Raw genomic sequence first — 22,175 nt, forward strand, 5'->3', positions numbered from 1 at the left:
TCTTTTCTGAGCTACAAAAAGCTCAGCATTGGTGTCTGTCACCTTTATTAAGTGTTTATTGCTTTTATTTGTTAAGTGTTTCTTCAACGTGAATAACGCTGTTGGCTTTTTTTCCACCTGGAGCAGGATTTTGACCAGGAACCTTCTTGACCCCCTGTTGGGGAAACACAGGCTCATAGTGGACTCTGTCTGCCTGCTGGTTTTGTTTTCCATAGATTCTGGGTTCTAGCAAAGGCTTGAGTTTTTGGCTGGATGTTGGGTTTGGTGTGTGTTTAGCAATGCTAAACTGACCTTTGGAAATAAGGGGGCACCTCTTTGATGGCAGCACCCATGCCAGCAGATGGGCAGCCTCAGCAACGGGATGTTTATGTAACACTATTGTGATAGAAATGAAGTGGCTCTGTTACTATGTGAGATGTGGTCAGCAACACATGGAGTGCAGGAAGCACTAGAGCTGCACTGAACCTACAACCTGGCCTTTTGTAGGCCTCATTGTCAGGTCCTTTTCATTTATCGTGTACATGCTTTAGTGTGTTTGCAACCAGGGGCAGCAACTAGTGTAGTGGTTAGAGCTACTGCTTTGTAACCCAAAGGTCACAGGTTCAAATCCAATCTCCAGCTGTAGTACTTTTGAACAAGGTACTTAACCCAAAATTGCTCCAGTTATTTAAATGGGTAAGTCACTTTGGAAGGATAGGGTCCCATCAGCAAAATGGCATAAATGTAATATTTACCTTTGGCAACAAGACCATTAGCATGTACTTATGCTTTGGAGGTTTTTTTTTTTTTGTCTTTGTAGATCGCTGCTTGCATGTTTACCTGAGATTGTGTCAATGAATGTGTGTTGTATGTGCACTTATGAGTCTTTGTGTTGTATCTGTTTTGTTATTGTCTCCGACTGTGTGTGTGTTTGATGGATGCTCGGCACTAATGGTGGATTAGTGGATGAAAGACACCGATTGACCATATGAAGAGCTTCTGGATTACCAGGGTTCGAGGTGTGTTATCTAAAGCCTGTTAGCAGGCAGCTCACTGACTTTGCTGGATCTGGAGCCACTTCACCCTGTTCTTTAAATCTTACATTTCACTCTTGTTTCCATTTCCACTCTTCTTGTTTGTTTGTAATGGCTAATTGAATGGTAAGCATCAAACTTGACTGATTCGACCTGAGAAGAGCCCATTATTTACACACTGTTTTTGTCAAAGCTGACAGGCTCAGAACTCGTACACGTTCCATTAGGACACCAGAAAGCATCGACCCCTGATGTCTGATCTGTCTCCACACCCCAGCAAGAGGACTAAGCACCTCAACCTCTAACTGCATGGCTGTCTTGCTCACAAAAGGTCCAATATTGAAAACACTTCAGTTCTGGGTTATGATCCTGATGTGGTGGACAAAACTCCCTATGTCTCTGAACTGCTGAACCCTTCCCAGCATTCAAGGGACCCATCTCTCTCTGAGAGCCAGTTCTTTCCTGACAGCTACATAAATGAGTCTAACACCATCTGCTATGGTTATCTGTATTTGCTGTTTCAATGTCACTTCTATAGGCAGCTACTTGAGGGATAGGAACCAGCAGCATGGTATAGAGCCAAAGTCAGATGTGGTTCCCCATCTTTTTTCTGCTGCTGCTGCAGCATTTTAACCCCAGTGTGTGAAGAGACAAGTCTGGCTGTAGGGGTTGTTTGATCACTCTCACGTCACACACACCTCTCACATGGCTCCATGTGGCGTCTCAGCCAAAGTGACGCTTTAGAGAGGCAGAGCAAACATGAGTCACCTCCCTGTCACCGATCAACTCGACTATGTCATTCCACAAGCCATCGGCACTGTCACCAACTAGAGCAGCGACGGTAGCCGCATGTGGCCGATTGCTCAGCCCCCAGCACCACCTACTTCCCAAAGCCGATTTCAGGCACCCTGTCATTTCACCGCTGCTGTGCGTACTGAGCTCGGCCCAAGTCAGACCCGCTTTCCGGCCCATGACTCATACGCCTCTCGCTGTGTGGATCTTGTAGAGCTTCGCTTGCTTCTTGTGGCGTGTGGCCCCCTCCCCCCCCAATCATGGCTTCTCCAGCAGCTCTTCGTATGTGTCCTTGGTTTAAATCTGTAATTGCATAGTGTTTCCTCGCTGATGTTGGCTGCAGGCAAACTTGTACTGTTGGGTCTTTTTTAAACTGTTGCATCCACCAGTGATGGATTCCTAAACTTTTTTTAAAACCTTATACTTTTTCTCAAAAATAACTTTAAGATTTTAGTTTTGTGTAGTTATTTAGTCATTTATGCAACTTATTTTTACTGTATTAGTTCAGAGTAACTACCTTGATCAGTAGGAGCAAAGGTTTGAACCCAATTCCTTTTGGTGCAGAGTAATTCCTCTGTATTTAACATAGTTTGGTGTGCAACTTGAATCTATATGGTTAAGACCAAACTGGTCAGGTTTCCCTTTCCATGGAAAGACTGTCCAAGCTTTGTCCTAGAAGTTGGACCTCGGATTTGTTTGTTGGGTTTTGCAGCTTTTTGCCCCCCCCCGCTTACAATTGCCTCGTTCACTGAGCTTAGGTATTTTTGGATTTTTCTTTTTCTATGACACCCATTCAACCCCCCTTGCATACGTCAACTCTTCTAAATAACACTTAGAAGTTGTGAATATAAATCCTCTTTTAGAAAAGTGAGGACTGGTTTGATTACCAAGGGTTTCATGGTGCAAACGGGGCATTTATAGATCTGTTCTCATGCTTTCAAACATTCACACAGCTATATTTATGTATGAAATATAAATATCTGAATATTATGGAGTTCGCCTAGCTTGTGTTGGGAATATGGGGCTCTTTGCAACTTGTTGACCAAGTGCCCCTCCATAATGGTTTTTAAAATCCTCTTTTCATAGTAAGAAACTAGAATTATTCACTTTCATTATCAGTTTTCTGGCCTATTAATATACCTGTACATAGAATACAGTCTCTGCCATCTATGAAATCTGCTCCAAATACATGAAGTATTTGAGTGTCTGTCTGATCGGGATTCCCTGAGCTGGTGCAATTTTGGTAACTTCTGGTTCTGTGCAAAAAAAAAACCTGGACCCTGTGCAGTTTGCCCCCATCCACCATCCTCATGTGGACTTTCACGGTTTCACATTTCATATGCTGATTTCTGCCATCAGCCATCTGCTCCTTTGTCCAGCCTGTGCTTCCGTTAATCCCAGCATCTAGCCCAGGGGTGAGTTACCCTGGGATAAAGTAATCCGTCATGGTCCCTCTGTCCACTGTGTCTCCTCTCCATGTACTCCCCCATCTGATTGCAGTGCCCTGCACGTGTCGACCTGGAGGTCATAGTGGAGATGACCAACTTTTCCATCATGGGGGGGTGCATGTGGTGAGGAGATCCACAGAGATTCTGGGGACAACTTCCAGAACAGGGACCCTTTCATGTGCCACACACAGGTACTGTCTCTTTTCACAGCCCCCCACAGTGATGGCACCTGGATGGGCTCTGTACTGATATTGATAATGGATGGACAGAACATGAGGTCTCCCACTGAAGGTGTCCCACATGGGACGACACACCCCCTGGTTGTCTTTTCTGTCTTCACGTCCTCTGGCCATAGCACAGCTTGGCTCCACTGTGCTGGAAGGAAGTGATCCATTTTTCCCTCTCTCTGCTGTACTATGGTTTTTTCAGGGTCCCTTTGGAAATCATTAAAGCCTCTCTTGGCATCTCATAGATGCGCTGCTGAGACACCCCAGCCCTGCTCAGTCTCCTGTTGTGTCCTAAGCAGTACTTCCTCCGTTAGGGAACAGACACAACTGTTCAGCAGGCGGACAGCAGGATCAGCCGTGTTCAGTGAGCATTCTCACCTGCACTGCTGCTTTTCTTCTCTTAAACTCCATAAATACAGAAATATTCTCCGTTTGTGTGTCTAGTTTTTATTTTCAGTGTAATCTTAAACCTGCACCTCCTCTCTACCGTCCCTGACATCGTAGGCTTTTGTCTAAAACGTATTTTGTGCTGGCCATTTAATCCAGGTCCTTTTTCCTCCCAGGAGGAGGTACAGATAGGGCTGAAATGGAAAGATTTAGGGTCATTTAGATTTCTCTGAAGGAAATAGACATTGACTGGTTCCCAAAGCTTGTTCAGTCTATCTTCAGTAAGGCCATGTTTGCCTCACCTTTAGGCTTTCCACCTGTGGCACTGAGATGCAAACTGAGACAAGAAACCTCACAGGTGGATTAGTGCCTGCAGAACAGACTAGTATAACATCTCCAGTATCAGTGCTGCAGGTTTTCCTTCTGAAAGGGGAATTGGCTAGGTGAATGTTGGTAAATCCATGAACATATGTATTTTATGACTTTGCAGCTTTTGTCTAGAACAATAGACATTTTGCCTTAAGCCCTGCATGTACAGATTGCTTTTATTGAAGATAATTTTTGACTGTTCTCCAAGATTTCTGCTAGGATTGTACACTGAGGTACTTAATCTCTCTATACACTACTGTAATTTCTAGTCAGCTACTATGATCAAGGGAACTACAGTTGGACTGGGGGATTCAAGTGGAGGTCTTTTTGTTGTAAAGCTACAGCTCTGACCACTACACCTAGTGACTCTCTCTGAATGCTCCTAACCAGGCCACCTGCTTTAAATGCCTTACTATATTTAGTTAGGGGATGTTGGGTCAATCAAGATAGAAACCCATAGAATGGTGTTTGAGACTCAAACCTTAAAATGCAATGCATGTGTTGTGGCCTGATTTTTATTATGAAATGATGATCCATTAAAATAACAGGCTCAATGCTATTGACCCAGTTAATATTTTAATGGATTACCAAACTGTTTTTCAAACCATTGCAATTACTGAAATCAATGCAGTCTTAAAGAGTGGGCTGTGCACTCTGGGATGCTGTGTGTCTGGCGTAATCAGACAAATGTGTACATCTGTTCCAGTAGATAAGGTGCTCTGCAGGAAGTTATACTTCATGATGCACTTCCTCATAGTGAACGGAAAGGGGCCACAGAGCTTGTTCCTTCAGGAATGAGGATGTGGGTAACAAAAAAAAATATGGGTTGAGAGCTTGTTGGGTCAGGGTCAGTTGGAAAGACGCCGGAGAAAACACGGTTCTTTGGACACAAAGGCAGACCAAGTCCTGTGTCTTTGCATCCGGCGCTGCAGATGCATGAGACGGCCATTGGACCACTGATGCAGGCAAGGCATTGGGTGTGAGGAGATGCACCGCACCTTCTACAGCCTCTTCTCCGTTTTTTCTGGCTCAATGAGCGTTGAACCCCTTGTGAACAGGGTGTCCCTGGGGACTACTGGGGGAAATGAGCTGGAAACACCCCGGCAATGGGAAATTCCGATTAGACGCCCCCATCGGTTTCTGCGTGTGAAGTGGCCAGAGTGTGTTTTCATAGGTGGTGTTGTGAGTCTCTCCACCCCCCTCCCCACATCTCAGTGCCCTGGGGCTGGGCCCCATTGACACTTAATGATACTTTGCTGATTGTGTGACAAACAGAGGCCATCAAACCCCAGGAGAGCAAGTAAACTCTCACCCTGGGGGCATCTCAGGGGGTTAGGGTGGGGAGAGGGGCGGAGCTTCACATCACGCATTAACGTTCTGGTCAATTTCACACGTAACAGTTTACAGAAGATGCCAATGATGAGTCCCAGCATCATGTCTGTGTTCACCCCTTCATCTTTTCCTGTTCAATGGCTGTGTTTTTCTTTGCAGTTCAGTCCAGCTCAGCTCAGATCCGCTTCAAGAACGTTTGTGGTCACTGTTTGGGTAACGCCTTTCAATCGTTCACTGTAGAAGCGTGCTGACGAAGACCTGCCTCAGGAAGCTCCTCCTTTAGGATTTTGTGAAAGTGGCACGTACCCACTGCATGACTGCTCTTATGGGACATCCCCGCTCCCACATGGATCGACGTGATTAGTGACATCAGGTCCAGTACACTGCAGTGAATGTTTACCTGTGGCTGGGGTCCATCAGTATGATTTTACTTAAGTTTTAGTAGGGGGTGACAGACTGGGGGGGGGGGGGGGGAATAAGGAGCAGAATCAGGCTGTTGTCTATGGTCTCTAAGCTTTCTTACTGCTGTACAACTACCTCTCCACTGCGTGACCACTACACAGCCACTGTGTTATAGCTGTGATGTTTGACCACTACAATTGCGCAACTGCTGCTCTAGGACCAAGGTGGGACTCCTACACAAGTTCTGTCAGGCCACTGTCTTGACCGCTGCATAACTGGTCTATGATGGCTTTGACCGTTACACAACTGCTTGACCACTGGCTTGCCGTACAACAGTGCTTATGTAGACCACTCTGTCTGCTGTACGGCCGCTGACCAATACATGACCGCTCCATGAATCCCAGTACAGAACACTATATAAAAGTGGTACACTTTCCTTGAGGTACCCCAGAAGGAACCTAGTGGAAGGGCAAAGACCAGCTTTGCAGGTACAGGGAACTGAGCTCCAGTTCATCTGGTCATCCTGAAGTCCTCTCGAGTCCAAACTACCATGTTGGTCATTCATGTTACGATGTATTCAAGGTGTTAACTAGACCATGGCACTCTGTCCAAACACAAGCCTCATGACTATGATTTCTGCCAGATTTGTTATTTATCTAACACTTTGAATAAAGTGAACTAGTGCTTATACACAAAGCTACTTGATGGACCAATTTATATAGCAGTGTAATTTGTAATCTGTTTTTGGTAAGTACCGTGGTCAAGGGTACTGCAGCCAAAGGTGATATTCAAAGCTGTGTCCTTCCCATTGTAGGGTGATGGCTCTAACTGCTATGCCACTGGCTGGTCAAGTCAGTTCTGTGCTGTTTTTGGTACCGTTTCCCTGGGCTGAAAACCTCTGAGTGGTTCCAGTGATACATCAGTTTCTTTTGCAACAACAGATTCCTCCTGTGTGTGTGTTTTTTTTTTTTCTTTCTTTTTTTCTTAAAAGGTTACGGGGCAGAACAACATTTGGGGTGTCGAATGGGTTCATAGGGCACGTTTGATTAACACTGTGCTGTGCCCCACAGATAAGGGTAAATAAATATCCACTTGGCCTAATGTAGTGGGCGACCTGTGAGCCACGGCGGTGCTGCAGAAAGCCCGTGTTGCAGGGTACGGCTGATAAGGGTTCCACTGTAATCCAGGGTGGGTGACCTCCTTGGCGGGGGGAGGCACGTAATGAGTTCCCCATCTGGCCCCTGGGGACCGCTCCCCCCGCCACAACCCCTCGCTGGACCAATGCACCCGGCCTCCTGTTTGTTTTAAGAAAGATTAGCGACGTAAAAAGCCTTAAAACATCCTGAATGGAGAGAGAGGGAGGCCTTTGGTCGCGCCACGTCATCACTTGGCAAAACTGCTGGTATCGCCACCAAGGTTTGGGGGGAATTTCTATGAAAACGTTGGGATGCTGTTAGTGAAATATGTTTGGCAGCTAATACTCTTTGTAAGTTAAACAATGCTATATGCTACATGGTTAGTTTTAAACTGTTAAATGCACATGTATGCTCTTATGAGATCATACTCATTGTTACGGAATTATTTGTAAACTTTAACAACGTTAAACTAAATTGACAAAACAATGGGGCGGCACTCGCAACCTTTGAGGAAATTTGATTTACAGCAAATGGAGGAGCATTTCAAACGTGCTTTCACTAGCGGGCGTTACGTAAACGGACATATAGGACATGACAGGTTGTTTGTCCAACAGCTGAGCTCATCCAGTAATTGACAAGCAAGTATAAAACCCATGAAACGAGGACAGTGTGTGGGGTAAAAGCATAGTAATACCCATAGTTAGAACACGGTACAGATCGATTAGATTTTTTTTTCCCCTATAAAGTAGTTAAAATGTTATAAGCTGCACAAGCTTAGTGCATAAAGTGAGTTTAGCCCTTAAACAGGTCCTTATTGGTTTGACTTGTTTAATAGATTTTGCATCTTCCTTCAAAAGGAAATATGCTGCATGTACACACGACTTGTGTATGTGAGGCATGTGGGGATACAGGTGTTTCACACTTGCTGCTGCTGTCTTGCTGCAAAGGAGCTCGTTGTTGCATCCGGTGACTGACCTGTTGCCCCTCGGTCGTTACGAAAATTGAATGAAGGGGATTTCTGAACGGATGCCATCTGAGACACGGCTTTTTCACCTGCACCTATTGTACCGTCAAACTGCTCTCTGTGCTCATCATTCTCTGATAGTGGTTGGTGTGTGATGCAGGAGTAGCTGTTCCACATCTGGCCGGAGTAGCGATGTGCAGTTATGAGTTTTGTCCTAGGGGCGTGGCAACAGGCAGCTACAGAGATTATCAGAAATGGGTGAAGACAAAAAGTTGTTGTCAAAAATGGTTTCCACAGGTTGTACCAAGAAGCCAGCCCTGTGAAATTAAATCTGAGTGTGTGTGATGGCTTTATTTTTGGGGCTTCGTGCTGTAAGTGCAATGGTAACCATCCCGCGTCTTCAGCAGCTCTCCAGGCCGGGCAGGTGTCCGCCCACCAGGTCTCCTCAGGTTTCGGCAGGAAACAGATGTGCACCGATAAGTGCGTGGTTCTGCCTATCAGCAGGACCCAGCCTGCGGCCGCGCAGAGACCCCCCGCTTCCTGCACACGGTGACGCGGGGCCGCACCAGATAAGCACGCTGTCCGTTTGATCCCCAACGGGGGAGGAGAGGTAGGCCCCACTCCCCCGCAGCCAGGTCCTTGTCCCGCCTGCTGCTTGTTCTTGAATTTGTACCTGGGTGATAAAAGCTGGCTGGACATGGGAGATTGTGGCTGGGGGGTGGGCAGGGGGTGCAGAAGCAGCATGCGTCTCACAGCCAGGCCTGCCTTTCATCTCCGTGGGCTGAGATGTGTTAAAGGGGAGCTCCAGCTTGGCAGCGGCCACAGCCTGCCTCACACAGCTTGGAAGGGGGTGCCACCACAAAGTGGGGGGTGACCGTGCAAGGTGGTTCTCTGGATCCCTGACTGTGTGTGTGTGCGCGCATGTGTTTTTCAGCAGATCGCTGAGTTCCTGAATGCTTCATCTGAAGAAACACCTTGGTCCTTATGGCTCTCCCTCAGTCCTGCAGTGTGGACCCTAGGGGCATGGACAGGATGTGGACACCCTGACCCACTTCCTGTTTGCCCCTTCAGGTTCATAAGTGTGTTAGCGAGAGGCAGGCACTCTGTCCTAGTTGCTGTACATAGAGTAGTCCTCTGGTGGTGGTAATCATTTAAAAAAATCAGTTGGCTGTCCTAATAGTGACTATAATAAGGTGAATTGATCTGGAACATTCCTGACAGTTTATCTGCTGCTCCCCTTACAGCCCGTGTCCAGAGCAGGGAATGGGTGATGAGTTCAACCTCATGGATCATTCGGACCTGTACATCCTCGACTTCAGTGAGTAGTCTCCATCCCTTTACTATTAGCTCTTTGGGGGTGCACCCCTGGAGCAGCAGCTGTCCGGTCACCTATTCGCGTACCTTAATTGTACTCCAACCTTGTGGATGCCCTCTAGCCAGACCTTATCCCAACGTGCATTTCCCCCCCACTCTCCACGTTGGCCGTGTTAAAGCACCACGCTCCTTGCCCCGGCATCGCTGACCAAATAAGGCCACTTCCTGCAAGTCATGGAGTACTTTGGAAATGGTGTCAGGTCGCAGCGCCGTGCCACGGGGGCGGCTTGGTGGAAAACAAACACGGAGATGAGTCGGCACACCCTATGCCCCTGCCCGGCTGGCACAGGCACTCATACCACACACTGTACCAGCCACTGACGTGTCGCCAGCCATATGGCAACAACTTGGAGATGTGCCTGCAGCTGGGGGTGGCAGCAGGAAGAGGAGAATGTTTGGGAGGAAGGCTGTGTACCAGCAGCCAGGGCCTGTCCAACCCTAAGGGTGCAGGTACAGGAGAGCGCAGGAGGGCGCTGGACTCGGACCCGTGTGCCCTGGCACTGGCTGTTTGGCATACGCTGCAGGTTGGGGTAAATATTAAGTACCAGATGATCTGGCCGTGTCATTCCAGGAAGTTGCTCTCGGAACCAAAATAAATGGGGAGATCTGTGAATGAGAATTGGGGGTAAAAATAGCACTGTAAACCTGCTCATCACAGGTGATTCATCATTCACTCTTTCTTCTTCACTCAGGCCCTAATTTGAAGACATTATGCAAAATAGCTGTTATTCAGTACAGCTTGGATCAGTCTGCTCTGCCACACGATATCAGGTGAGACTCTCAGGCTGTTTAGTCCTCTCTGACTGCGTGGCTCTCCAGCAGCACCAGCGTACTGCTCGCTGTTGAGGAACTGCTATCTAACATGAAAGTGGCCCACTGACCGCTGCTGTGAAAAGTGAGAATAAATAGGTGCCCAGAACTGACCTCTCTTCTTCATCCTCCCTCCAGCCATAATGACTGTCTTCCTAACCCTAAGAGGTTCTTAGGTGGGGTCACAGAGGCCTCACCAACTTGGAGGGCTGTTCAGGAGGGTCCTGTAACCTGTCCAAGACCCCTCTTCCACACACACGCACATACACACTCATGCATCCTTTGGAGCACAGAGTGAAGGAGAGTGTGAAACTGGACCCAGAGATAGCGATCTGACCCCTGATCCCTGACCATCAGGTCAGTTCTAGGCCTTGCTGGCTGCCCCACTCCTGGTTATCAGGTTACGGTGAAATGGGGGGGACACACATGAAGGCCCCTTGCAGGGGGGTGCCTCGCCTGCCGCACGAACCCCTCCCCTCCGGTTTGTCCTGGGGGACAGGGGCCTTCTGCTGACACGGGCCCAAAGGACATTAACTGCACCGCAAATGAGTTGCGTGTGCATGTGTGCCCTGAGAAAGGCCAAGGCTGTGCCTGTTGTTCACATGAACCATGACGGCCCTGATACGCACCAGTGCTGCAGTGGTCTGTTTTCTGAGAGCTGCCCCACAGCCGACTTGAAAGCAGTGGCTCCCACATGGCCCAGCTTAGAGCTCCCCACCAAACACGGGCCCTTGGCCCTCATGCCATGTGTTTGACACTGGAAATGGGTTTGGTACCAGGAAGTGAGCCCTTTGCTCAGCTTTCCCTGACTCCTGTTGTTTACCCCCTCTTCCAGGTGGGAGCTGGCTGCCATGACGACCAACAGCAACATCAGCAGGCCCATCTTCTCCTCCCACGGCTGAGTCCTGCCAGGTCCGAGGGGCTGCAACCAGTACCAGAACCCCGGACTCAAACAAGAACACTCTTGTGTGCTTCCGCTTTGGGAGCTCAGTCCTTTTTAGTGATTTCTAAAATAGTTTTGTATTCTTTCGATCTGGGTTTTTCTGATGGGATTGTCAGCACGCACACACTTTGCGATGAGTATTCGGGCTTTCTTCAGGAGACCTTGAGTTCTGGGAGTCAGTGAAGGACGCTCTTCGTCTTTACTTCTGTTATATTGACAAAAGTATCTGCAGCTCTTGCTGGGTGGAAAAATTGACTAAACTGAGTGTTGTGCAGTATTCCAAACGGGACCGCGTTCCTCTGAGAGGAAGTCTTTCCGAAAGGATGACGAGGAACGATGAGAGACGGGGGGACTCTCCTCACCTTGTGCCGTTTTTCCTGCTCGACCTGCGAAGGCTTTGCGACCTGATGTAACATGTCAAACCACTTCATAGGTGAACAGGAGTCTGAAGGGTGGTGATGCTTTTCTCGAGCTTAGTGGGAGCCACTTTTGGATGATGTCACCACAGGCCCTGCCTTCAGTCCCCGGGTACCAGCGCTTGGTCTCACACAGCTGACTCCTCTCTCCCCAGGTCCATCACATGACCTGGCTTTCTGCTGCGTGGCTCATCACACCATCGGCGCATTCTTTGACATAGTTAGTCTCGTGTCGACTCCATCGGGAGGGACTGGACCTTTTACAGTGACTTTTTACACTCTAGCATGCGAGGCGCCGGATACTAACAGGGTTGCAGCCCATTTGCCTCTTTGATTTTATCTCTGTTGCCAGAAGCTAATACCGCACCACATGGGGGGGGGGGTGAAGTTGTGATGTCATCATAGGATCTATGACCTCAGACTGAGAACTTCCAACAGATGAGCAGCTCTGCCCCTTGACCCTCATGACCCCTTCTGAGTTTGAGCCCTTCCACAGTGGCCATGTTTGTAGTCCAGCCTCGTGCCTCCTCCTCCTGTTCGGTAACTGCATATCAGACTGCAGCTTCTCGGTTGCATCATCTGGCTCCTTAATGATGAATTTACATTGATTTTTGTTTTTATTCTTTATGCCCAGATGTAAGGAAGTACCTGTGTAACTTTCAGACATGAGTTTAATTACACTTGTCACTGCATGTGAATGTGAGTTTATTTGGGTTTTGTGGTTTTACCTAGGTTTGTTTGGAGAAATATTTTAACACCCCCCCCCCCCCCCTTTTTTTTTTTGAAAAAAGTCCTTGCAATCTGTACTCTGGATTGTTCAGAAACTTAGTTGTACTGTGTTCAGATCCTCTGTAGCACACTAGTCAGCTGTCACTATCTTGCAGTTGGGTGCACATCGCTTCTTATGATGGGGTGGACACTTGAAACAGTTCATGGGGAACTGACTTCTCAGGCAAAAATAAGCATTAAGAAAAAATATTCCACAACTGACCAGATCAAATTTTAAGAAAATGTTTTTTTTTTTTTTTTTTTTTTTTTTTAAATCTCCCTCATGGCATCAGACAGGTTTTGATGCATCTGAAAGTGGGGTGCTGTCGCCAATGTATTTCCACACCCAATATCAGCATCATGTCGCCAGTGTTTATCTCCCATGAAACTCTTCAGTGCAGAAGCAGGAGAAGTGAGAACTGTCTTTCATGATGATCTGCAGCACAGGCCTGAACCTTGTAGTCACAGACAGATGTGAGGACTTGAGTTTTACCATGTTCACGCATCTCATGGGACCCAGGCATGTACAGTGAGCACTCTTCCGATCACCGCAGAGTCAGCTGGTGACTGCAGGGGTAGGATGGTGAAGTCATGGGCCTCGAGCCCCCCTCAAAAGCAGTCACGATGCTGGCAAGATGGTCATGACCCAACAAAGGACCTGTGCAAGAACTCGGTCAGTGTTCAATCAGTCATCCTCTTGAGGGTGCAGCCCCTCTGTGGTCATGATCCGATGCAGCCCTTACTCTGCTTCCACTGCATCACGTGCATCTGGTCCCCTTTCCAGCTGCACTGACTGCAGGAGTTGCAGCTCGTTGACAGCGGTGGTTCTCCAGTGCTCCGTAGGGGGCAGAATGTCCAACGCAGCGGCTCCAGACAGAGGTGGCAACGCAAGATGGACTCTTTGAAAACACAATTTCACCCGATGAAAAAAGGTGCAGCAAGACAGTCCTGGTTGGGCTTGTTGTGTCCAGCCAGTGGGCAGATGTTTAACTATATTTTCCGCCCAGTTTATTTTGTGTGTGTGTGTGTGTGTGTGTGTGTGTGTGTGTGTGTGTGTGTGTGTGTGTGTGTGTAAAATGGCACCCGATGACTCGGAGACCAGTGCTTTCAGGAATATGTGTGGAATAAACAGGTGCTTTGCTGTTCTTTTGAGAATCGGAGATGAGAAGCAGAACGCAACTGCACATTTGCATTAATGGGATGTCGGTGGAGGGCAGGGCAACCGTTACTTTCTCTCTTTGCGTAAAAAGGAGATTTATTGATGAGGACTTTTATTGTGCAATATGCTCTGGAAATGGTATCACTAATAAAATGGATGAGGTTTTATTTAACACTCCCTGTGTTTTGTGCATCTGTTGGCTTTGGTTTAGTGTGCTGGGGTCCTGCCCCAGATGCCTGCTGTGATGGACTATGTCCACTAGTGGGTGCTGTGGGAAAGAAACTGAGGCCGGGGGGTGGCTGTCTGGGTAGAGCTAAGGAATAAGTGGATGCCAGGGTGCGTCTTGACAGAACGCGTCTGCAAGGTGGCTCAGGTTACCTGGGTCGAGGACGAGCCGAGGGCCGCGTCACAGATCCTAATGACTTGGGGCTCAGTCCCACTTGGGGAGTGGAAAGGTAGCCTGGACCCCCCCCCCCCCCCCAGGATTCTCCCAAGAGAACCCATTTAGCAAAACGCCTGCAATCCAAACATTGGCTAAAATGTTCGCTGTTCTGGTGCGTTACATTATTGTGACGTGCAATTCCCATAGCGGGACGCTGGAGTCAAAACTCCCAGTCTCACCGTTGCTGGCTGACAGGCGGCGTTCATCAAACATTGGAGGAGGTTATTAGCATGAGTCTCCAGGAGCGTTGTGTGCCCTTTACTGTGGTTCAAGATCCCTGGGTGAGGGTAGCGTCTTCAAGTGGCTCATAAATCAGCCTGAAGGTCTCCAAATGCCTCGACCTCCCCCGAGCGTCTGCGAAATGCCACATGGAAACCAGGCGACACAACGGGGGGTTCGATGCGCGGAGACGACTGGGTACCAGTGTACCTCCAGTTCGGCATTGACCGCCATTTGCAGTTACTGTGACCCTAAAATCTGAGTTTAATTCGGTAACTGATCAAGAGACCTTGAAATGCTGTTTGTCCTCCACAGAGGAGGAAGATCAACAGGGCATCAAGTGTCCTATGGAACACTGTCCTGGTTGGAGGAGTCCAACAGGTGCCAAGGAAGGGCTCATGATGCCACCCCTGGTTCTCTTATGAGCACCCAGGGTGCATACGGTTAGCCTGTCTGTCCCCTACAGACCGGAGCACAAGGCCCTGGCTGTTTTGATGTGCCACTCAGGAGTGGGAAAGGGCTGAGTTGCACCCCCCATTGGGACTCCTCCGGCCGTCTCCCTGTCCGGACCGGCAGTTCACCCGTGTCTGTCACCAGGCTGACGCTGTAAAGCCCACGTTATCTGGGGCGTTAAGAGCAGGACGCAGACGGCGAGTCACCCGGAGAACCCGGTTGCAGAGACGGTGGGGCCCGGCCCCCTGCCCCAGAACACAGGAAGGGTCCACGGCTGCCCCGGCCAGCCCCCGGCGCACAGGGTCAGCTCAAGTGTTAATGCCAGGAGACACTCGGCAGAGCCGCTCACCCACTTCCCTTCTGGCGCAAAGAGCTATTAGAGCTCCTGAAAGGCAGAGTGCAGGAGTGGAGCGCCGTGGTGGCGGCAGGGTATTGTGTTGGGGGTGGGATTTGAACCTGTGACCTCTGAATCTAAAGGCAGCAGCGCTAAGCACTGTGTCACCTGCTCCCTGAAGTTTGTAGTCAAATGGAGGGGAAGAAAACCACACGTGGACTCTTCTGTTCTCTCGGTTCGTGCAGCAGGGGCGGTAAGGCAGTCAACGTGGAGTCGGGTCACACGGTCCACACGGGTCCCTTCCGATACGATTTATATATGTAATTTAATATGTAACATTCCCCAGTGTCACCGTTGAGACGCAGCTGGACAACTCCAGCTCCACATCGGACGGTGCCGATATGTAAATGAACCGTACTGTGAACTCAAAGCGGACCGTGACCCCCCGTAGGCGCTGCCCACGTCCCTGTCTGCTCAGGCTCACTGCAGACAAGGACCCTTGTGGACAAACGGGGTTCCCCCAGACCCCCCGTCCCCAGGGGCCGGCACCCCCGCGGTTCACCCGGCTGCGCTGATGCTGAGCAGACGCCTGTCGCCCGCGCCGAGAGGACGTCGTCCGGACGAGGAGGCCCTTCGACGCAGCGGCGCTCCGCTCGGCGCGCTTCAAGCAGACTTGATGGAAAGATCTGGAAAGATCTAGAAAGATCCCGGCAGCTGGAGATGTCCTGCGGGTGGAGGCCGACCGCAGGGCGGACGGGCGCTGACCGGCCGCGGGGAGACGGAGTCGCCAGGCTCCGGTCCCACGTGTGTCTCCTACATGTGTATCTTCAATCTGCTCCAAAGGCCCGTCTATATCTACAGCGCGAGCCACCTCAGGAGCCAATAAATCACTCAGCGGGATCATACCAATCAGGCTCCCATTATCAGCCTCGTGGCGGACTGATTGCGTCATATCGCGCGCGCTAATCGCCCGCGTAACAAATGGGGCCGTTAGATATACATTAGCGCGCGTTTGCCACGTTAAGGCCGGCGCTGGCGCGAGGCATCGCGCATCACCCGTAACGGCGCCAGGCATGGTGTAGTGACGTCATAGGCGGCGAGCGCACGTGCCTCCCGGTGTCCACCGTACGGGACAAAATCTCCGTGGGGTCCCGACCTTCTGCGCGTTTGCTCGCCGCCACGCCGCGCGACTCCCAGTGGACCCCCCCCCCGGGGCCGCGCACCTGTGGGTCTCGCGCACTTCGCGTTTCACCTGCGCGTCGAACTCGGGTCTGAGGGTCGCAGACCGCTGAGGGCCTTTGATCGGTGTTCGGGTTCTGCACCAATCACGGCGGGGAGCGGCAGCCACACACACACGGAACAGGGAGCTTCTTCGAACGGGACACTTGAAATGTATCCAGTACACATGATCATACATCCGTCTAACTGGCGGTTTCTAACGGTCTCTCACAGTGTAAGGTACCGTAATGTACTGTGATTTATGTCTTCCTGCGGCGCAGCGGCAGCGGCCTGAGTGGGGATTTGAACCAACAACGTTCCGATTACAGCACCTGCTGCTGCCGCAAAAGTAAGACGCGCCTCCACGTCGCAAAAATGGAGTTTAAATAAGGCTTTTTACCGTGGATTTGATTAAACGCCACGAGCAGCTCCTTCTCAAGTCTTATTTATTTATTATTCATATTTTCTTAAACGGCAGGGTCATTTTTACCCTATCTGTCCAAGTGTCCTGGTCCGGGTGCTGCAGCGGGAGCGGGGATTCAAACCAACCTGCGGAGCGCATCGGCATCGTGCGCACGTACTGTGTGTGTGTGTGTGTGTGTGTGTGTGTAAAAACCTCGCGCTAAGATGCAACTGCACGCGTTTGTAGACACGAAGTCGGTCACATATTGAATAATGAACATATTTTCGGGTTATAAATTAAATCGCTCTGTGTGTGTGTGTGTGTGTGTGGAGGGGTGGCTGCGAGCCCACCGCTTCGCTGTCGGAGGGGCTGGGCTGGGCTGGGGAGCGGGGGGGGGCCAGTCTGAGTGGGGTTATTTTTAGAGTCGCCGGGACTAAAAATATCCCTCCGTCACTGTTCGTTGCGTCACAACATGTCAGAGCGGCGGCCGCTTTTTTCTGCGCTCGCGCGGGCGCCTTTCGAACCGAGGCATCGGGTTCGTCCCGAGAGGCGCTATAAAAGGCGCGAGGAAGGAGCGGGGGGCCGCACAGAGAGTCGCCGGAGGGCAGGTAGGCAACACCGGCATCCGAACTCGGAACTCGACACTCGACACTGAGGGTGGAGCGCAACTCCCGACACTAATGAGGCTGAGCCCAAAATGCACTTACTGAACACTGAACATTTAACTCTCGACACTGAACTCTCAGCTCTTTCATTGACTTTAACGAAGTCCTGTGTGTGTCCGGCACTCGCTGTCACCGCGCACATCTGCTGCTGTTGTTATTATTGTTGTTATTATTATTATTATTATTATTATTATTTGTATTACAGAGACAGAACATGACGGTGTGTTGCGGGTCCCGCGAGAGCCCGACCGGCGCCTATCCCGGGTCCTGCTCCGAGTCCTGGTCCGGTTCGTCCAGCCGCAGCCCTGCGAGCGTCGCGCGGAGATCCGTCAGGAGGTTCAGGTCAGTCGGCGGCCGAGAGGCGATTTGCGCCCCCTGGCGGCCGCGGGCAGAACTATCGTTGTCGCAACGTCGGCTGCGAGCGATTCGGCTCCTTTTCGAGACTCTCGAAAAGGGGGTCTCGTTGGGCCTCGAACCCCTCGCGACAGCCCACGTTCGGCACAAAGTCCTGCAGCATTTCGAAGCCCCTCTGCGTGGCGTTCACTCTGGCGGGGAGAGTAGGGGTGCGCGGGGAGGGGGGGGGACGAGGGAGACGACGACCGCCAACGGGCGGGCGAGCGAGCGAGAGCCGAGCGCCTCGGTCATCCGGTCGCCGTCGCTGTGGCTCCCCGCAGGTCCACGAAGGGAGCGTCCAAGGCCCGGCGGGACCACATCAACGCCGAGATCCGGAACATGCGGGGCCTGCTGCCCATCCCGGCCGAGGACCGCGAGCGCCTCTCCTACCTGCACTCCATGTCGGCCATCTGCACCTTCGTCAGGAAGTCTCTGTTCTTCAGCGGTACGTCGCCCGACGCGTCGCCTCTCCGCGTGCCGAGCGAGAGCCGAGCGGCGCCCGAGCTGAGTTCTCCGCTTCCCGTCCTCCTCAGAGCTGCGCGGCCGCGGGGGGTCCGGCCCGGCGCCGCCCTACGAGCTCTTCCTGCAGGCGCTGCCGGGCTTCATGGTGGTCGCGAGCCGAGAGGGCCGGCTGCTCTACGTGTCCGAGAACGTGTCCGACTTCCTGGGCTTCTCCATGGTGGGTGGCGCCGGCGTCTCGCCTGCTTCTTTCCGCACCGTCCTCCGCGTTTCCCGTTTCGGGAAAAGAAGCATTCGTTTTCCGCGCGTCATTTCCCGTCCCCAGGTGGACGTGCTGCAGGGGGACACCTTCTACGACATGGTGGACGGCGCCGACGTCGAGCTGGTCAAGTCCAACCTGGAGATGGACGGCGCGCCGTCCACAGGTAAAACGGGGGAAAAGTGACACCTGCGAGAACGAAATGACGCCTGCCGCTCGGAAATGACACGCGTTCCCTCGGCTCTTCCTGCAGAGAGGTCCTTCGTGTGCCGCATGCACACCTCCAAAGCGTTTCGCCTGCGTCACGGGCCCACCTGCTCCGTGCTCGTCAGGGGACGCTTCCGCAGCCCCCCCGGGAGCTCCTCGCCCCGCCCCGCCCCGGAGCGGGCGTTCGTGGCGCTCTGCACGCCGACGGCGGACCGCCGGCACGACGGCGCTCGGCGCGGCTCCGCGGAGCCTTTCGGGACCCTCCACCGGGCCGACATGTCCTTCGGCCGCGCGCCTCACAGGTGAGCTCCGAACGAGGCCTCCCGCACGCGTGGGGCTCCCAGGTGTGGCGGAGAGTGACAGCGGCACCTCTGTCCTTCCCGGCAGCGTGCTTTTCCTCCTGGGGTATTCGCCGCAGGAGATGACGGGCCGATCGTGGTACAGCATGGTGCACCCGGAGGACCTCCATCACGGTGCGTCCAGGCACAGGAGTCTGCGTGAGTGCGCCCTTACTTTTACATCATACGTACACCACATTTACACCATTCGCTGACTTATGCGACACTGCTCTCTAACGCAACCTGTAGCGTTAAGCTGCTTTACACTGATTTACCCAGTTGTTCAGCAGGGTGGTTTTTACTGTCGAACCTTCGTGTGCGAGGCAGCGGCTATAACCGCTACGCCACCCGCTGGCCCAAGTGGATTAGACACCCTCAGTTAGTGAAACACTTTGTGGTGAACACATTCTGGGGGGTGGGGGTCTATGAAGTGCGTGTACGAAGAGTGTATGGCGCGTGAATGGAATTTGAGTGGCGTGCGAATAGTGTGTGCACGGTGTGCGTATGACGAGTGAGATGCGCGTGTATCGCGTGTGAATGGTGCGTGCGGCATGTAAATAGCGTGCGATGACGTGCGTGTGGCGTGGAAATGGCGCGTTGATGCGTTTCACCCCTTGGCTCGCAGTGGACGCCGGTGAGGGCGCCCTGGTCGAGATGGTCCTGAGGCTCCAGCGCAAGGACCTCACCTGGGTTTGGCTGTACGTTAGGGCCACAAAGGATTCTGGGAAACAGGAAGTGAGCTGCATGAACTACGTCATTGGGTAAGAGGCACCGGATTGTGTCCTTTCTCTCTCGGTGCTGCTGACGACATCCCGGCGGAGCGTTCACTCTGCCTCCTTGGACCGTTTTCAGGGAAACGGAAGCCATGTTCCTCAGGCGGAGGGTCCACGCTGATGACAGAGGCGCGTCCACCGCGCTCCTCTCCCAAGTGCCCCGGCTCGGGGTTCACGGAGACGCCGCTTCGGGGCCCCTGAAAAGACAGGGTGGCGCCGGCGGCGTGAGCGAGGAGCCCCGGGCCGAGCGCACGTGCGACTCGGGGTCCGGCTCCACTTACACGGCGTACGCCGACCGGGCCTGCGGCGCCGGACAGCGGGTGGCGCCGATGAGCAGCGCCGTGCTCCCCGCCACTCCCCCCTACAGCCCGGCGTCCTCGCGCTGCCCCCTCACGCCGGAGGACGGCGGCTCCCGCTTCCTGCTGGACGCCCGCAGCTACGCGGAAACCCTCCTCTCCCCGGCGGAGAGCTCCGATCCCTTCCTCCTCAGCCACGGCACCCTTCCGGATCCCGGGTTTGGCTTCCCCGACTTTACTGCTCCGCCCTTTCAGTCGCCCGGGTCGCGCCCATCCCCCTCCTACGAGCTCTCCGCCTACCCGGCAGCCTCTCGCCTCGTCCCGGGGTGCCTGCAGGTGCCGGACGCGGGCGACTACTCGTCGGACGAGGCCTTCCACCCCGATGACTTCTGCCTCCCCGACCTGCCGCAAGGGGGCGACGGCCCGTTCCTGCTCCTTGAGGAGGCCCCCGGGGTCACCCTGCAGGCCCCTGGACCGCCCACCCCAGACCCCTCCCCCACCGGCGAGGGCCACTTCCAGTACAGCGAGAGGGAGCGGACGGAGATCAGCATCCTGGCCAGGCAGATCTCCTCGCTGGCCAGCAGCTTTGACATGTTGCGCAGCGCAGAGCTCCCCCTGGGCCCAGCTGCCGGACACGCCAAGGCGACCCCTGGCGGCGACCTGGTGCCCCCCTGCGTCTGGCCTCAACCGGCCTCGCACCCGTTCCGACCGGAGCTGGTCCCGGATGAGGGCCTCGTCGACGGCGTCCTGCGGGACGCGGGCTCGGCACCCGGGAGGGACGCGCCGGACGGCCTGAGCCCGAACCCCAGCGCGCTGGACGACGCCCCCCGGGTCCTGGACGCCGCTGAGGGCCACTCGGTGTCCTTTCTGTTCGCTCTCCTCGAAGACGTCTCCCTGGAGCAGCTGCTCGGCGCCCAGCCCGCACCGGACTCCGCTCCGAGGACGGGGCGTCCACGGGACAGCAGTGAGTTGCATCAACTCGGCCACTACCTGCACGGTAGCCTCCGGCAAGGTGAGCGCGCGGTACCGCCAGGCGGCTGCCGCTTCTTACCGCGGGCGCGGCAGAGTAGCGTCCGTAAGGAGAGCTGCCCAGATCCGGTGCGTTTGGCCGGGAGCGTAAACGCTGATGCTGGTGTCTCTTGTCCTCTCGTCCTCTCAGATGAGCTTGTTGAAGAACCCGCGTGCTGAAATAAGTCTGTGACTTAGCGTGCGACGCTGCGTATGACATATTGTCACGTCACTCGCCGACTTCTCCACCGGAGCCGGAAGAGGACCCGACTGAGGACAGCGCCCGTCCGCCGGGAGAGACGGAAAGCGGCAGCGAGAGATGAGACCGAGAGCGGCCTCGCACCCGGTGGACGGCGCCCCCCCTCCCCCCTGACCTTGGGCACGGCTGGACGCGTAGTTGCATTTTGTACAACGATATTTTCATATGTTCGGTGTCGCCGTCCGTGGCGTCGCGTGCGCTGACGTCATGCCTCTGCACACGCGTTGGGCCACGAGAGACCGAAAACACGTTATTAATTACGCCTCTGGGTGACGATTAGGCGCCAGGACGGAGCTCTTGGGTTATCGTGCCGCTGCGTGTAAATATGGAGAAACACGGACGAAGAGAAAAAACTGGTTCATTTCAATAATCTCTACCTTAACTACTGATCTGAGCTACAAGTGAATAATCTCGACCAATAATAATAAAAATATAAGCTACAAACTTACTACCTCGTCGGTACGTTCAGTCTCTGATGTGAACTTCTCTTGTCTAACGTGCTACGTTTTTGTTCTAATTTTCAAATCCGTTGTTTATTTATTTCTACTGAATGACTTTTTTAAAAAAAATAAAAACAATGCATCTCATTTTCTTTTTCCGAAAGGCTTTCATTTGGAATTCGGTTTGTATGGCGGTGCGAGGATCCTTCCGTGATCCTTCCCGCTCTGATGGATGTTCTCACAAAGTTGCATTTAGTATTTGTGGTCAAGGGTAATTTTAATCTTAATAGTTTTGCATTTTTTTATTTTATATTTTTGTATTTAAAATACTGTAAATAAATTAAAAAAAAAACTCACATCTCAAATGGCTGAGACATTTTATTAAATTTGCATGAAACGAGACAGAACTTGACAGATGAGCAAACGGAAGTCCTCATCCAGCAGAGCTGATTGTTGAAAGGAGAGGAAG

The 22,175-nt window shown here is 52.4% G+C and overlaps 2 protein-coding genes across 4 annotated transcripts in view; both read left to right on the top strand.

Annotated features, from left to right (window-relative positions):
• The window catches only part of klhdc3 (kelch domain containing 3), a 30,629-nt gene extending 16,932 nt beyond the window's left edge, over nucleotides 1-13,697 (top strand). The window contains exons 9-11 of the mRNA XM_018740246.2: nucleotides 9,315-9,388; nucleotides 10,137-10,215; nucleotides 11,090-13,697. Coding sequence (XP_018595762.1) covers nucleotides 9,315-9,388; nucleotides 10,137-10,215; nucleotides 11,090-11,156 — 220 coding nt within the window. The 3' untranslated portion in view covers nucleotides 11,157-13,697. The remainder of the gene's footprint in view (nucleotides 1-9,314; nucleotides 9,389-10,136; nucleotides 10,216-11,089) is intronic.
• A 3,414-nt stretch (nucleotides 13,698-17,111) lies between these two features.
• Nucleotides 17,112-22,022, top strand: npas4l (neuronal PAS domain protein 4 like). Of its 3 annotated transcripts, XM_029251603.1 has the most exons (10): nucleotides 17,112-17,217; nucleotides 17,480-17,616; nucleotides 17,949-18,112; nucleotides 18,201-18,346; nucleotides 18,452-18,551; nucleotides 18,639-18,894; nucleotides 18,980-19,089; nucleotides 19,556-19,691; nucleotides 19,783-21,011; nucleotides 21,159-22,022. In XM_029251603.1, the coding sequence occupies exons 2-10, from the start codon at nucleotides 17,489-17,491 to the stop codon at nucleotides 21,185-21,187; spliced, it is 2,298 nt and encodes a 765-aa protein (XP_029107436.1). In that variant the 5' UTR covers nucleotides 17,112-17,217; nucleotides 17,480-17,488; the 3' UTR covers nucleotides 21,188-22,022. The 3 variants fall into 3 exon arrangements, with proteins under 3 accessions (XP_029107436.1, XP_029107434.1, XP_029107435.1); XM_029251601.1 differs by having other exon boundaries at nucleotides 18,201-18,551; XM_029251602.1 differs by having other exon boundaries at nucleotides 18,201-18,551; nucleotides 18,980-19,065.
• Nucleotides 22,023-22,175: the final 153 nt, after the last annotated feature.

The sequence above is a fragment of the Scleropages formosus genome, chromosome 4 (assembly GCF_900964775.1).
Source record: "Scleropages formosus chromosome 4, fSclFor1.1, whole genome shotgun sequence".
In the NCBI taxonomy this organism is placed as follows: domain Eukaryota; kingdom Metazoa; phylum Chordata; class Actinopteri; order Osteoglossiformes; family Osteoglossidae; genus Scleropages; species Scleropages formosus.